Source organism: Hyperolius riggenbachi, chromosome 11 (assembly GCF_040937935.1).
Source record: "Hyperolius riggenbachi isolate aHypRig1 chromosome 11, aHypRig1.pri, whole genome shotgun sequence".
Taxonomy (NCBI): Eukaryota; Metazoa; Chordata; class Amphibia; order Anura; family Hyperoliidae; genus Hyperolius; species Hyperolius riggenbachi.
In genome coordinates this window covers 154408013-154425582 of record NC_090656.1, presented here as the reverse complement: position 1 = coordinate 154425582, position 17570 = coordinate 154408013, and the positions used below count along the sequence as shown (strand labels likewise).

General features: G+C 42.9%; 1 protein-coding gene across 2 annotated transcripts in view; it reads right to left on the bottom strand.

Annotated features, from left to right (window-relative positions):
• The window catches only part of MMP2 (matrix metallopeptidase 2), a 1058469-nt gene that overhangs the window by 618867 nt on the left and 422032 nt on the right, over positions 1-17570 (bottom strand). For both annotated transcript variants that reach the window (XM_068260421.1, XM_068260420.1), the window contains one exon: positions 15568-15723. In XM_068260421.1, the coding sequence (XP_068116522.1) occupies positions 15568-15723 (156 nt within the window). The remainder of the gene's footprint in view (positions 1-15567; positions 15724-17570) is intronic.

Here is a 17570-nt window from a genome sequence, read left to right as displayed (position 1 = left end):
TGGCGGCCGTTTAAATTGAACTTTGCTATCCCCTGTGATCAATTGGGGGGAGGAGTCTCGCCGGGTGAAGGCGGCCAATGGTACGCATTGTGATGGATGACGCGGGCAAAGCGTCGCATCCGTGACGTGGGGCTAACGCTGACGTCACATTATGACGTAGCCCTTACTGATTGGTGCGGCTAGCGTGCAGACGGTCGATGGGGGGTGGGGTGTGGGTGACGTAGTTTGTATCGCGCAGCTCCGGGCAATGGGACGTTCAGCTATTGGGAGGGTGCGGGAAACGGGAGATTCCTATGCGGCCATTTTCAACAAGGGCAACATGCCCAAAGGGCTGTATATACGAGGAAAACAATCATAGACAATAAAAATAAAATAAAAGTTTGGGATAATGCGACTATATGGACGAATGGATTACTATTAAATTAAGTAAGGTCCTAATAAACCTTGGTCATAAGTTGCCTATAATGCATCATATAGGAGGTAAATGTAAGTGCTGCCCTCGGCTGGGCAGTGTTCTGTGTATAAATGTGCAGCAAAATGATCAAGGAGCATTGTAAAAAATAACAAATAATAACACAGCGTGTAAAAAACAATGCATAACATAAAAAGAATGTATATCATAAAAATGCGTTTTCATGGTACTGATAACAGTCCTCCCCATAAATATAACAATACCTATCAACACATATCACGTCTTGGTATATAGACATTTATAAAGGGTATATGCATGTGATATATTAAAAAGTCAATGTGTACCATTATATAAAACAATTACATAAAAGTATAAACATAGAAGATAAAATTAGTATGATAAAAGAGGCAACTGGGCTAAAAATATATTGTTTTAGGTTAGTATAGTTTTTCGAGTTGCTCGTTCAGTCTGGTACAAGTGTTTTTAGTACCTGTATCCAGAACATCTCACGGGCTTTAAGGCGCTCAAAAGCATCCACTTGATTTTGGTGTATAGTTTCAATCAGGGTGATGTGAAACAGACTAGGATCCCCATTGTGGTGTGTGTAAAAGTGCCGTGATACACTGTGCAGGGGAAATTTTTTCTGGATATTTCTCTTGTGTTGGCCGATCCTACTCCGGGCGGGTTGGGTCGTGCGTCCCACATACTGTAGGTGGCAGGGGCAGGAGATAACATAAATAACATATCGAAAGGCGCACGTGATGTGTTCTTTAATCTGGTACTGTAATTTGGTGGCGTGGGACATGAATGTTGATCCTGTATAAATAAATGTGCAGGCCAGGCATCTGGCATTATTACAGGGGAAGCATCCTGATTTGGAAGGAGCATGTTGGAGGGTACCGTCAGGTAATGGGCGTAACCGGCTAGGGGCAAGGATATTTCGAAGGTTGGGGGCTCTCCTAAAGGTGATAGCAGGAGTGGGTGGTAATGATTAGTGTTGGGCGAACATCTAGATGTTCGGGTTCGGGCCGAACAGGCCGAACATGGCCGCGATGTTCGGGTGTTCGAGCCGAACTCCGAACATAATGGAAGTCAATGGGGACCCGAACTTTCGTGCTTTGTAAAGCCTCCTTACATGCTACATACCCCAAATTTACAGGGTATGTGCACCTTGGGAGTGGGTACAAGAGGAAAACATTTTTTAGCAAAAAGAGCTTATAGTTTTTGAGAAAATCGATTTTAAAGTTTCAAAGGGAAAACTGTCTTTTAAATGCGGGAAATGTCTGTTTTCTTTGCACAGGTAACATGCTTTTTGTCGGCATGCAGTCATAAATGTAATACATATAAGAGGTTCCGGGAAAAGGGACCGGTAACGCTAACCCAGCAGCAACACACGTGATGGAACAGGAGGAGGGCGGCGCAGGAGGAGAAGGCCACGCTTTGAGACACAACAACCCAGGCCTTGCATGAGGGAGGACAAGAAGCGTGCGGATAGCAATTTGCATTTTGTCGCCATGCAGTCATAAATGTAATACAGATGAGAGGTTCAATAAACAATAAACAGTAATTGGTGTTGTCCAGAATGCGCACAATGCGTGGGTCGCGTTCAATGCAGTCCTAGTACGAAGAGGTCATAGCCTAGGGTCACAAAAACCTGTTTATTTGGGCAATTTCAATGGTGGCGAGTCTGACGTACATAAATCGCAGCAATGGCCGTTAGCAACGTCTGAATCTCACGAAATGTCTCATGCAGGTAGAAGACATATTGTTAGACTTGGGCTCCAAAGATGGGTTCCCTACATCTCTGCAAACCAGAGTTACAGGGCTCCAAATTTGGTAAAATCCCCCATAGGCTTTCATTGCCTCCCTATTTCACTTTCCAAAATCTCACATCTTTTCAAAGGGCAATTGCTCAGCAGTGGCAAATTTTCTAGCATTGTAGGGACCCTTAGGGGGAACATGACTGGTGAGTTTCGGGCCCCTAGGCCAAAGAGGTCATAGCCTAGGGTCACAAAAACCTGTTTATTTGGACAATTTCAATGGTAGTTATGCTGACGTACATAAATCTCAGCCATGGCCATTAGCAACGTCTGAATTTCACGAAATGTCTCATGCAGGTAGAAGACATATTGTTAGACTTGGATTCCAAAGATGGGGTCCCTACATCTCTGCAAACCAGAGTTACAGGGCTCCAAAATTGGTAAAATCCCCCATAGGCTTTCATTGCCTCCCTATTTCACTTTCCAAAATCTCACATCTTTTCAAAGGGCAATTGCTCAGCAGTGGCAAATTTTCTAGCATTGTAGGGACCCTCAGGGGGAACATGACTGGTGAGTTTCGGGCCCCTAGGCCAAAGAGGTCATAGCCTAGGGTCACAAAAACCTGTTTATTTGGGCAATTTCAATGGTAGTTATGCTGACGTACATAAATCTCAGCCATGGCCATTAGCAACGTCTGAATTTCACGAAATGTCTCATGCAGGTAGAAGACATATTGTTAGACTTGGATTCCAAAGATGGGGTCCCTACATCTCTGCAAACCAGAGTTACAGGGGTCCAAAATTGGTAAATTCCCCTATAGGCTTTCATTGCCTCCCTATTTCACTTTCCAAAATCTCACATCTTTTCAAAGGGCAATTGCTCAGCAGTGGCAAATTTTCTAGCATTGTAGGGACCCTCAGGGGGAACATGACTGGTGAGTTTCGGGCCCCTAGGCCAAAGAGGTCATAGCCTAGGGCCACAAAAACCTGTTTATTTGGGCAATTTCAATGGTAGTTATGCTGACGTACATAAATCTCAGCCATGGCCGTTAGCAACGTCTGAATTTCACGAAATGTCTCATGCAGGTAGAAGACATATTGTTAGACTTGGGCTCCAAAGATGGGTTCCCTACATCTCTGCAAACCAGAGTTACAGGGGTCCAAAATTGGTAAAATCCCCCATAGGCTTTCATTGCTTCCCTATTTCACTTTCCAAAATCTCACATCTTTTCAAAGGGCAATTGCTCAGCAGTGGCAAATTTTCTAGCATTGTAGGGACCCTCAGGGGGAACATGACTGGTGAGTTTCGGGCCCCTAGGCCAAAGAGGTCATAGCCTAGGGCCACAAAAACCTGTTTATTTGGGCAATTTCAATGGTAGTTATGCTGACGTACATAAATCTCAGCCATGGCCGTTAGCAACGTCTGAATTTCACGAAATGTCTCATGCAGGTAGAAGACATATTGTTAGACTTGGATTCCAAAGATGGGGTCCCTACATCTCTGCAAACCAGAGTTACAGGGGTCCAAAATTGGTAAAATCCCCCATAGGCTTTCATTGCCTCCCTATTTCACTTTCCAAAATCTCACATCTTTTCAAAGGGCAATTGCTCAGCAGTGGCAAATTTTCTAGCATTGTAGGGACCCTTAGGGGGAACATGACTGGTGAGTTTCGGGCCCCTAGGCCAAAGAGGTCATAGCCTAGGGTCACAAAAACCTGTTTATTTGGGCTATTTCAATGGTAGTGATGCTGACGTACATAAATCTCAGCCATGGCCATTAGCAACGTTTGAATTTCACGAAATGTCTCATGCAGGTAGAAGACATATTGTTAGACTTGGATTCCAAAGATGGGGTCCCTACATCTCTGCAAACCAGAGTTACAGGGGTCCAAAATTGGTAAAATCCCCCATAGGCTTTCATTGCCTCCCTATTTCACTTTCCAAAATCTCACATCTTTTCAAAGGGCAATGGCTCAGCAGTACCAAATTTTCTAGCATTGTAGGGACTCTTAGGGGGATCATGACTGGTGAGTTTTGCCACTGCTGAGCCATTGCCCTTTGAAATGGTGTGAGATTTTGGAACGGTAAATAGTAGGCCCAATGAAAGCCTATGGGGGATTTTACCAATTTTGGAGCCCTGTAATTCTGGTTTGCAGAGATGTAGAGACCCCATCTTTGGAATCCAAGTCTAACAATATGTCTTCTACCTGCACGAGACATTTCGTGAGATTCAGACGTTGCTAACGGCCATGGCTGCGATTTATGTACGTCAGACTCGCCACCATTGAAATAGCCCAAATAAACAGGTTTTTGTGACCCTAGTCTATGACCTCTTTGGCCTAGGGGCCCGAAACTCACCAGTCATGTTCCCCCTAAGGGTCCCTACAATGCTAGAAAATTTGCCACTGCTGAGCAATTGCCCTTTGAAAAGATGTGAGATTTTGAAAAGTGAAATAGGGAGGCAATGAAAGCCTATGGGGGATTTTACCCATTTTGGACCCCTGTAACTCTGGTTTTCAGAGATGTAGGGACCCCATCTTTGGAATCCAAGTCTAACAATATGTCTTCTACCTGCATGAGACATTTCGTGAAATTCAGACGTTGCTAACGGCCATGGCTGAGATTTATGTACGTCAGCATAACTACCATTGAAATTGCCCAAATAAACAGGTTTTTGTGACCCTAGGCTATGACCTCTTTGGCCTAGGGGCCCGAAACTCACCAGTCATGTTCCTCCTAAGGGTCCCTACAATGCTAGAAAATTTGCCACTGCTGAGCAATTGCCCTTTGAAAAGATGTGAGATTTTGGAAAGTGAAATAGGGAGGCAATGAAAGCCTATGGGGGATTTTACCAATTTTGGACCCCTGTAACTCTGGTTTGCAGAGATGTAGGGACCCCATCTTTGGAATCCAAGTCTAACAATATGTCTTCTACCTGCATGAGACATTTCGTGAAATTCAGACGTTGCTAACGGCCATGGCTGAGATTTATGTACGTCAGCATAACTACCATTGAAATTGCCCAAATAAACAGGTTTTTGTGACCCTAGGCTATGACCTCTTTGGCCTAGGGGCCCGAAACTCACCAGTCATGTTCCCCCTAAGGGTCCCTACAATGCTAGAAAATTTGCCACTGCTGAGCAATTGCCCTTTGAAAAGATGTGAGATTTTGGAACTGTAAATAGGAGGCCCAATGAAAGCCTATGGGGGATTTTACCAAATTTGGAGCCCTGTAACTCTGGTTTGCAGAGATGAAGGGAACCCATCTTTGGAGCCCAAGTCTAACAATATGTCTTCTACCTGCATGAGACATTTCGTGAGATTCAGACGTTGCTAACGGCCATTGCTGCGATTTATGTACGTCAGACTCGCCACCATTGAAATTGCCCAAATAAACAGGTTTTTGTGACCCTAGGCTATGACCTCTTCGGCCTAGGACTGCATTGAACGCGACCCACGCATTGTGCGCATTCTGGACAACACCAATTACTGTTTATTGTTTATTGAACCTCTCATCTGTATTACATTTATGACTGCATGGCGACAAAATGCAAATTGCTATCCGCACGCTTCTTGTCCTCATGCAAGGCCTGGGTTGTTGTGTCTCAAAGCGTGGCCTTCTCCTCCTGCGCCGCCCTCCTCCTGTTCCATCACGTGTGTTGCTGCTGGGTTAGCGTTACCGGTCCCTTTTCCTGGAACCCCTTATCTGTATTACATTTATGACTGCATGCCGACAAAAAGCATGTTACCTGTGCAAAGAAAACAGACATTTCCCGCATTTAAAAGACAGTTTTCCCTTTGAAACTTTAAAATCGATTTTCTCAAAAACTATAAGCTCTTTTTGCTAATTTTTTTTCCTCTTGTACCCACTCCCAAGGTGCACATACCCTGTAAATTTGGGGTATGTAGCATGTAAGGAGGCTTTACAAAGCACGAAAGTTCGGATCCCCATTGACTTCCATTATGTTCGGAGTTCGGCTCGAACACCCGAACATCGCGACCATGTTTGGCCCGAGCCCGAACATCTAGATGTTCGCCCAACACTACACGTGACCCGTTCGGCCAATCACAGCGCTAGCCGAACGTTCGGGGAACGTTCGGCCATGCGTTCTTAGTTCGGCCATATGGCCGAACAGTTTGGCCGAACACCATCAGATGTTCGGCCGAACTCGAACATCACCCGAACAGGGTGATGTTCTGCAGAACCCGAACAGTGGCGAACACTGTTCGCCCAACACTAGTAATGATTGGCGTAGATATGGGTCCTGTAGGAGTATGCCCCATCGGTTTTTTAGAATTGAGCGAATTTATGGGTGTTGAGCAATAAATCTGGTGATGAATCTAGGGTGACTATCAGATACATCTGCCGTGGTGTTTGGCATTGTGTTACGAGGTTTTGTGTCTTTAGCTCTAAACATGGCATCTTTTATAAGTTTTGTAGGATATTTACGAGCAAGAAATTTTTGGGTAAGAACATCGGTTTTTGTATGGTAGTCATGTAGGTCTGTACAGTTTCTATGGAATCTCTGGAATTGGCTGTAGGGTGTATTAACAGTCCAGGGTCGGTGGTGGAAGCTGTCGAACTGGATATAATTGTTAGCATCAACGGGTTTGAAAAATGTTTTCGTTTTTATACGGTTGGAGTCAGTGAATAAAGTAAGGTCTAGAAATTCAATGGTACTCGGATGATGTTGAAAAGTGAATTGGAGATCGGCTGTATTGAAATTAAGGTAATCGACAAACAGTGGAATGGAATCTTTGGGCCGATTGCCAGATAAAAAAAGAGGTCGTCGATGTAACGTTTGTAGAAAATGATATTCTGTGAGAAGGGATTGTTGTGCTGCATTTTTTGATGTTATAGTAGTCCCATGGCTAAATTTGCATAGGATGGAGCAAACGACGATCCCATCACCGTTCCTTGGGTCTGATGATATATTTTATCCAAAAAAGTGAAGATATTGTTTTGTAGAATTAATTCTGTGCACTGGACTAAGAAGGATTGCTGTATTGTAGGCATGGATGGGTTAGTGGACAAGAAGTATTGAATGGCCGTGAGGCCGTATGAGTGGGGTATGTTCGTATATAGTGAGGTCACATCACAGGTGAGCAAATGATAGTCTGCTTGCCAGGGGGTTGAGTTAAGTAATTGAATAAGGTGTGCGGAATCCTTGAGGTATGAATCGAGTGACTGTACGTGAGGTTGTAAATGATGGTCTATAAACTGTCACAGATTGCTAGTAAGAGAATTAATACCAGAAATGATAGGGTCGACCGGGTGGGTTGGTGAGGTTCTTATGGATTTTTGGTAAATAATAAAAAAAATGGTATTTTGGTTGTGTGTTGATAATGAAATGTTTTTCATTTCTTGTAATGATATTATTCAAAAAGGCGTTGTTAACTAGTGATTTAAGGGTGTTGTTTAGTTCCGTAGTGGGGTCTTTGTCTAGGACGTCATAGTAGCGTTTTGTCTAGGACCTCATAGTAGCGTTCATCACCAAGCAACCGCTCAGCTTCTTTTAAATAATCTGCTCTATTTAAGACCACAATTCCTCCCCCTTTATCTGCTGGTTTGATTACTAGGTTATTATTATTCTGTAATGATTTAATGGCTTATTTTTGTCTGTGATTGAGATTGGACGTAGATATGGGTGTATCAGTGTGAATGTTTTGTAGGTCATGGAGTACTAGTGAATAAAAAGTATCTATGAAGTTGCCTTTGGACGCTACAGGGTAGAACCGGGATCTTCCTTTAAGTTTAGTGGTGATGAATTTTTCTGTTTCTATTTCAGGGGTGGAGAGAGTAATTGGAGGTATTGTGTCATTGTCCGTAATAATAAGGGCAGTGAGTTCTGCAGTGGGTGAGGGATTAAGCTTTTCTATAGCGAAGTGTCGTTTGAGAGTAAGTTTACGTATATAAGCGTTTAAATCGGCAAAAATTTCGAACATAAAAAAAACAAAAAAAAAAATGCTTGCCGGCACTATATAGCCAACACCCACGTATAAAAACTACTCGAATACTACACTAGATAATTTCTTAGTTTGTGTGTGATTATGTGACATGTTCAAATTTGTATATACCTGTATATCCCCTTTTCTGAATGTATCAGGTACTTACATACACTATTGTCTGCCTTTGTCTCCAGTTGTGTACTCCTATTTGTATTGCCTGAGGAAGCGGGTCTACGCCTGCGAAACGCGTTGCAGCCCCATTGGAGTGTACCAATAAAATAATCTATCTTTTGAAATAGACATTTTCCAGTGTCTGCTTATAGGGGGTAAGCCCACCACTGCCCCCCAAGCAATTTTTATAAAAACGTTTTTAATTTTGTGATCTTATTCTTTTGGCGCCTTTGTTCCTTCTGCTTTGCTCTGAAGCAAATTCTTTACGGGATTGTGTAAAATTTTCTCCCGCACCGCTTTGACCCAGTCTGCCCTCTTAGACCAGTTTCCCTTCATGACATCCTCCTCTTCTGCAATTAAATTCCTATATCACGCAGGTGTTAGGCCGGTTGTCAGATAAGGACTGGGATAATACTTTAGATACAATGTCACAGGTATCAAATCAATCTAAGAAAATACATTTCATTATGCTATAACTGTTTACATCTGACTTTAGACTATGAACAAAAATCTTTCAATGTTGCCAAATGGATCCAGCATTTCCCGTGCCTTACTATTTCAACTTTACTCAAAAGCTTTAAAGGGAACCTGTACTGAGTAAAATTATTTAAAATAAACACATGAGGTAACTTCAAATGAACATTAAATAGTTACCTTGCCATCAGTTCCTCTCAGAAGCTCACCATTTTCTTCTGACAATGATCCCTTCCAGTTCTGACAACATTTTGTCTGAACTGAAATATATCAGTTGCTGTCAGTTATATATCAGTTGCTGTCGGGTATAGCTGAGTGGACAACTGATGTCCCGGTAATGTCCATGTTTCCCTATGGCTCAAGTGGATGATGTTACAGTTTAACAGTGTGCTGACCAGAAAGCTGTTATGGGGTAATGGTCATTTTCAAAATGGAGGACGGAGATTTCCCTTGATCACAGTGGACAAACAGGATGCAGGAGAGGAGAAAGAGATTGAGGAGTAGACTAAACGGGAGGTAAGAATGACTTGTGTATGCTTATTTTGACTTTTAATTTTCAGTTCAGGTTTTCTTTAATTACTCATGGCAAGTGATCCCTTCTTCTGTGTACAGAGAAATGCTCCTTAAACAGTTCAATTATTTGTATATTTCCCCAGAACAGTCATTTAAGATGAAACTATCCTCTGACCACTCATGTGTCAAGTTCTCTCACCCGCATGCTGATCTAGCACACTGTTTTTGGCACTGCAGAATTATCAAGTGTTCAAGTGTGAGGTGATGGAGTATATTATGACCAAGTTGCTGAACTAGTTGCCACTCACTGCAGATTGGGCTTTATTTGGCGTTATGGAGATTGAGAGAGTAAGGGTGATACGTGTCAGTAAACGGCTTGCCGTAATAATTGCAGCAGTGGCCAGGAAAACTATGTTACAACAGTTATATATAAAGGGAGAACCGAGAGCCCAATATAGTGTAGTAAGTCAAGGCAATTGGTATAATGAGAAAGAGTAAAATGTATACTCACAAACCAGGGTTACCTCCAGGCAACCACTGTATAAGCAGGTGAGGAGATTAACCTGTCCCCACTCAGGATTAAAAAGTCGCTCTCTGTAGGCGTGAAGAGAAAGGGGTATCCCCCTCCACCAAGGGTGGATGTATGATGTATTATAAACTGAACAGAGGCGCCAAAAGGATAAAAACAGTATTTAAAATATTTAAAATTGCTTAGGAGGCAGTGGTGGACTTACCTCCCTCAAGCAGACACAAAAACTGTGTATTTCAACATAAGTAAATGTATTGGTACACTGGAGTGTACCAATAAATTTACTTATGTTGAACTACTCAGTTTTTGTGTCTGCTTGAGGGAGGTAAGTCCATTACCTAACTTAATTGTTTGAGAAGGTTGAAGAGTAAAATAGATTCCAGGGGTATATGGAATGATTTATCAATTTTGTTGATGGGACTGAGTGTTGGTCGTGATGGTGGAAGTGTGAAAATGGATCTTGGGTCGGGGGTGGGCCCGCTCGGCGCCGGTCGGAAAGTGGGGGGAGGTGACCGGTGGCGTGCAGCCCCCCCCCCCCCCCCCCCCCCCGCACTGTAGAGAGGGGATTGGGACACAGGGGGGCAACAATGTTTAGCGTCCTTTTCTTTGAAAGAAATATGGTTATGCACTTGAAAATATGAGCATGGGTGTTAGACCACTATGAAAAAATATGGGGATGGGGTGATGTGGAGCACGGGGGACACCCGGGGGGTGTGCCCGCTTCCCGCCGACAGGTGGGGTGCGGACCCACCCGCAGGGACATACGGGAAAATAAAGTGGATTAGGGGGGATAGAGTAAGTTTGGGGTAGACACAGAGATGTAATGTCAAATAAAATACAGTGTAGAACCACAGATGTTGTTTTGTTAGATATAGATTAGAAAGGGGAAACCCACACTGATGGTTGGAATTGTTGTTTGCACTTTAAAAGAAAAGAGAGAAAAGGGGGATAGAGATGAGTATAGAGGGGAAGAGGAACCTGCCTTCCCTGTGTGTTCTGGGGATGATGGGGGGGGGAGGGTGCGAGAGGATATAGCCCGGGTTCGGGAAGAAGAGAGGAGATGGAGGTGAGAGGGGTGTGTTTTTTGTTTTTTTTTGTGGCTATGGGTCTGGCAGGGGGCAGGAAGGAGGGTGCCTAGGTCTGAACGCAGTTTACTCCTCACTGGGCCAAAAGATTGGCCCTAGCTGAAGGTCATTAGGGACCTTTAGAGAGATGATGGTTCTCGGTGGCTCTTATGCAGGAGCCAGTGGACGGTATCCACAGAAAAGTGATTGTCGGGGTGTGACGACAATGAGAAGGGAATGGATGGTAGAATGGTTGTTGTTATGGCTGGGTTTGTGTGTTGTGGAGGGTTTGAGAGGGAGTGAGGAGAGAAAGAGGGGAGCCACGAGAGGGATGGGCCGCTTTCTTTGGGAAGAGTCAACGCTATAAAAATGAATGTAATGCCTAGATTAATATATGTCTATCAGACCCTACCTATCCCGATTCCATCTAAGTTTTTTTAAAGAGGTTAGAAGGGAATCCACGCAATTTATATGGCTGGATAAGGGGGCCAGGATTAAGTTCAATCTCTTAAGACAAGCGAGAAAAAAGGGAGGGTTGGCAGTACCGGATCCATACAAATACTATCTGGCAGCAATGTTGGTGAGGATTGTAGATTGGCATAGACATAAACATGTGAAGGCATAGGTAGATATTGAGCAGTGTTCCCACGAGGTGCCTCTCCAGAAAGTTGTGTGGTTGCCATACATGCACAAGAGTGCACACCCTGCCAGTGCACTACCTAATCACACGATTAAGACCTTCTTCAGGATAAAAGAAGAGCTTTCTCTCTCTTTCTCTCCCTCCCCCTTGATGTCAGTGTTGGGAAACCCTAGATTAGAAAATAAATGCGGGAAAAATGATTCTGGGTGGTGGAGGCGGACCCCTGGTTTAAATGCAGGAATTTTAGTTCAGCAGGGAGAATGGAGACCAATAGAGGAGATTAGAGCTGCACTGGGGATCCCGGAGTTAGATGGATGGAACGTAATATGTCTCCGTCACTTTACTCTCTCACAGGGGAAGAAGCTGGCATTCTCACAAGATCTTACAAAATTTGAAAATATATGTAACTCAGAGGGACGAGTAAAAAAAAAACATTATCGGTAATGTATGGTTTATGTAGTGGGGGTGAAGATTATATATCCATCATGGGGCAGCACGGTGGCGTAGTGGTTAGCGCTCTCGCCTTGCAGCGCTGGGTCCCTGGTTCGAATCCCGGCCAGGGCACTATCTGCAAAGAGTTTGTATGTCCTCTCCGTGTCTGCGTGGGTTTCCTCCGGACACTCCGGTTTCCTCCCACATTCCAAAAACATACAGATAAGTTAATTGGCTCCCCCTAAAAAATTGGCCCTAGACTACAGTACTTACACTACATAATATAGACATATGGCAATGGTAGGGATTAGATTGTGAGCTCGTTTGAGGGACAGTTAGTGACAAGATATATATATATATATATATACTGTACAGCGTTGCGTAATATGTCGGCGCTATATATTTATATAGCGCCGACATATTACGCAACGCTGTACAGTGTATATATATATATATATATATACATAAAAATAATAATAATAATAATAATAATAATGAGAAATAAATGGCAGAATGACCTCCAGATTACTTTTACTAAGGCACAGTGGAATAAAATTGTTAAGCTTTCATATAAATCCTCAACCTCAGCAAGGATGCAGGAATCTGGTTTTAAGATTTTAAATTGATGGCATAGAACCCCCGAAATATTAAATAGGATGTTTCCAAATGCGGACCCAAGGTGTTCGGAGATGCCACAAAGAGGTGGGGTCATACTTCCACATTTTTGGGGAGTGCTCAGTGATTCAAGGCTATTGGAACTTGATACAGACATATATTTCTAAAATAACGGATCAAGAGGGGGGAATGGAACCTGCCAGTATGCTACTTCATCATGGCGAGCAGGGTGTGAAGGCATATAGTAGAACTTTGAGCTGTTATTTGAAAAATGCAGCTAGAATCCTTATTGCTAGAAATTGGAAGTCACCGGACCCCCCCCACACACACACACACACACCCTCCACACCACCATGCTGGAGTGGTTTTATGAGATAGGGCACACTCAGTGGATGGAAAAGTTGATGGCTTCAACACGGGGGACAGAAGAATTACACGACAGGATTTTGGAAAAATGGAATTTGTTTGTGGACTCTGAGGAGTTTAAACAGGCAGTGTAGACGGTAAAGATGGGGGGCTCTGGACGGGGGAGCAGACCTGAGTGTTGGGGAAGATTAGAGGTATGGAGCGGTAAGGGGGCCTGTCTGGGCGCGAGGGGGGACTGTGACTGCCTAAAGTGGCCCTGGTACGGGTGATTGGTGGTGGAAGGATTGAATTAACGATGGTTGGTGCGTTTGGGTGAATGTTAGAGTTGATTATATTAGATCTCATGCATATGGGGTTGAGGGGTCAATCTGAGGGGAAGATAAAGTAAAGATGACCTTAAAGACATGATATAATTATCTAATAAGAATAATTTAAATAATCTAGAAGGATAAGAGAATTTTCTACTAGGTGGGTGGTGAGGGTATCCTCGCCCTGGGATGAGGGAAAAGTAAAATGGAAGCAGGGTACTTGAGATGAATATAAGAGATCTTCCTTTAATTGGCACCCTGAGTGGTCTCAGGATGGAAACTGAAGATTTGGATTGTACCCCTATAGTGATATAAGATTGTATGAAAGTCGGTTTTAATGTTTGATATAAATGTTAAGATATACTTTTGATAAATAAAGAATCTGAAAAAAAAAACAATTTACCTTAGTTTCTTTAGTCATAATTTGTGCTGAATGTATTGTATATGTTTATTGTTGTTCTGATTGTTTGCAGGGAACACCCTGAATGCCATCTTATTGCCTATATTTAGACTTTGTCTGTCTCGCTGCCTGTATACCTGACACTCTGTACATTGACTATACACTTCTTTGTTGTTTGATTGTGCAATTATATTTGCCTTTATTGTATCTTTCCTTCCTCCACAAAAAAAAGTAAAAAAAAAAAAAAAAAAAAGAATAAGAGTAAGCAAGCTTTCGTCTGTGCAGCCTCAGTCAGACTTACATCCTATTAAATCCTGACAGGATTTAAGTCTGACAAAGGATGCACAGCCGATAGCTTGCTTACTCTTATTCTTTTAAAGAGAATCTGTACTCTAAAATTTTTACAGCAAAAAGCATACCATTCTATTCATTATGTTCTCCTGGGCCCCTCTGTGCTGTTTCTGCCACTCTCTGCTGCAATCCTGGCTTGTAATTAACAGTTTTAGGCAGTGTTTACAAACAAACTAGCTTGTGATAGGCTCACATAAGCAGAGTGTGTGAGTCATACAGAGCCTGCAGGGGGCCTGCAGAGGCTGTGTATCGCTTCTATCCAATCACAAGCAGCCCGGCACATTCCACACATTCCAGCCTAGTCCGACAGAGCCGACAGAAGAAAACAGATTAGATCATATAACAGAGATAACATAGCCACTGTGCAATTAGGAAAGGCTGCAGTAAGCCAGAGCACATTAGAACAGGCAAAGGAACTTATAGGATAGAAGAACTAAGGCTGAAAATTTTGTTACAGAGTCTCTTTAAGTTAGCTGATAAATGGTATCATCCTGACTCAAAACTTCTTGCTTTTACTAATAGTTAACACGGTACAATACATTACTATTACAACTTAAGAGATGGGGTGTTACATACATTGGGCCTGATTCACAAAGCGGTGCTAACAGTTAGCACGCTAGTGAAAAGCCCTTTATCACGCCTAAACTCCGTTTAGGCATGATAAGTTTAGGTGTGATAAGTTTAGGTGTGATAAGTTTAGGCATGATAAGTTTAGGTGTGATAAGTTTTTAGGCGTGATAAGTTTAAGCACCAACTGGGTTAGCACCGCAGTGCACAGCTGATCAAAAGTTTTGCGCTAGCAAAGTCTGGTGCACTACGCATAGAGTTTAATGGCGCTGCTTTGCGTGTGGGACTTTGCACGCTATCTAAACTTATCTAAACTTAGCATGCCTAAACTTATCATGCCTAAACTTATCATGCCTAAACTTATCATGCCTAAACTGAGTTTAGGCATGATAAAAATGGTTATCACGCCTAAAGTCTTTAACTGGGTTATCACCACTTTGTGAATCGAGCCCATTGAGTTGCACTTTTCAGATGTGAAACGTGAAACAGTTTATAACAATTGAAATAAAAGATAAAAAATTGAACTTTCTTTTGAGGCGCTCATGCAGTTTGCTGAGTATAATGGTGTCCATACACGGTACAATAAAAATGTTTAATTTTCCTGTTTATTTGGCCAAAACGATCAAATAAAAGTCCAAAATAATCTTTTTTTCAAATCATTATCCATTTTTTTTTTAAATAAAAATCCGATCGTACATATTAGACAAATCTTTATATTCGAACTAACAGAATAATCAAACAATATTATCTAATTAAAAAAAATGAAAACATTGTACTATGTATGGACACCATTAGTGAGAGCAGCAGACTTGCAGCCTTTCACAGAGAGTGATAGGCTTTCACAGAGAGAACCACTGGCCTATTTAAAGATGTTGAGAAGCTAAAATTATGAGCACTACCATAGTACTGGAATGTTCTACACTTTCAAAGATCATTGCAGCTATATCTAATGAGTAGTATACAGATTACTAACCAGTTAGTGTGTGTATTTAGAAAGATCTTAGCTTGCCAGCTTACCATAAAGTTCTTGGATCCCACTGATATCATCTTGCGACAGGCGAAAGTTTTTAGTATAAGTGTAAATTGGAGCCATTAATGCACCTGGATCATCTGAGTGTTCCAGTCCAAGAGCATGGCCAAATTCATGAGCAGCAACCAGAAACAGACTGTAACCTGAAACATATACTCGTATTTAGATGTGTGATTATTACATTTTTATTTTGTTATCTTAAAACATTTAGAACAATAAAAAATTGGGGCAATGCTTGAGTTGATCTGAAACTGGACCTACAGTGTACCCGAGCTCTTGCAAAGAAAAGACTGAAAAGTATTAAAGCTTAGTCCACACTTGTGCGGATGCAGAATGGAAACAGAATCCGCATCCATGAGGCGGATGTGTTCTGTCCATTCTGCATCTGCTTTGCGCAAATACACCGTTCAGCATCTGTTCCATGTCCACAGAGTCAATACGTCGGCCTGTACGCATCACTGCTCACCTGAGTCGCTGCCATCACTCATCCCGCACTCGGTCCCTTCAGCAGGCCAGGGACCAGCAGAAGCATAGCTCTCCAAAGGCTGCAACAGGTCAGGTTTCCCTAGCAACAAGGATAATTCTCATTGGTCCAACATGAACCAATGAGAATTCTCTCTGTTGCTGAGGATTCCCATTGGTCTACTGCAGCTCAATGGAGAATCTCCGACCATTGGGCCATTCAGAATGGGCCGAACGGCGGTGATGAGCGGCGGGACACATGACTATTACGTCACGGTGGTGGCGTGGATGCGACACGGATGCGACATGGAGGCGGCGACTAGCCTAGTGAGAATGGACTGTGTCCATTCTCATAGACATGCATTGGACATGTTTTCCCGTCCAGTCCGGGGAAAAGTGTCAAATCCGGACTCTCCTCCGTTACATTTTCCTCCTGTGCCACACGGATCCGAGTGCGATCCGTGTTTCTGCACGAGTGGAAGTGGGTCCTATTTATATCCCACAGATACATTTTTTAAAACAAGTGTGAACCAAGCCTAATTCCACATAGAAATGCTGTAGAAATGAGCTGCACTGAGCTGTGTTTGTTTATTTAGCTACAGTTGAGTGTAAAAAGTGTGTAATCAGAAGACATGACTCACAGCACCTCAGCATTAGCTGTACAGGAAAGACAGACTGCTTAAACCATTCTTTTGCTTCCTGAAAGTTAATACAGTTCATTTTTTTTTTTTGGGGGGGGGGGGGGGGGGGGAGTGGGAGTTTTGGATTTCTGTGCATTGTAACAGAGATTTTTTTTGTTCTCCGTGATTGTTTTCATACTGTCCCTAATCTTTTAGAAGCAGCAAGGGCCAACTGCGTGGACTGTGGGCTGTATGCAATGTGTCACCCACACAGAGAGCTATGCTATAGTAAGTGCAATCACAAATACAATTGAAAGATATGCACTGGTAATAGAGTATGCTGGTGGACTATAACAAGGGCCAGCTGTGTTAACTGTGGGCTGTATGCAGTGTGTCACCCACACAGAGAGCTATGCTATAGTAAGTGCAATCACAAATACAGTTGGAAGATATGCACTGGTAATAGAGTGTGCTGGAGGACTACAACAAGGGCCAGCTGCGTGAACTGTGGTCTGTATGCAGTGTGTCACCCACACAGAGAGCTATGCTATAGTAAGTTCAATCACAAATACTGTATAGTTGAAAGATATGCACTGATAATAGAGTGTTCTGGCAGACTACAACAAGGGCTAGCTGTGTGGACTGTGGGCTGTATGTGGCGTGTCACCCACACAGAGTGCTATGCTATAGTAAGTGCAATCACAAATACAGATGAAAGATATGCACTGGTAATAGAGTGTGCTGGTGGACTACAAGGGCCAGCTGAGACTATGGGCTGTATGCAGTGTGTTACACACACACACACACACACACACACACACAAAACACATCAGAACAATATTAGCCCGCAAAAGGGCTTTTTTGGGGTATTTTCAGCAATAAATAATAGCGAGGAGCACGCTACCAAC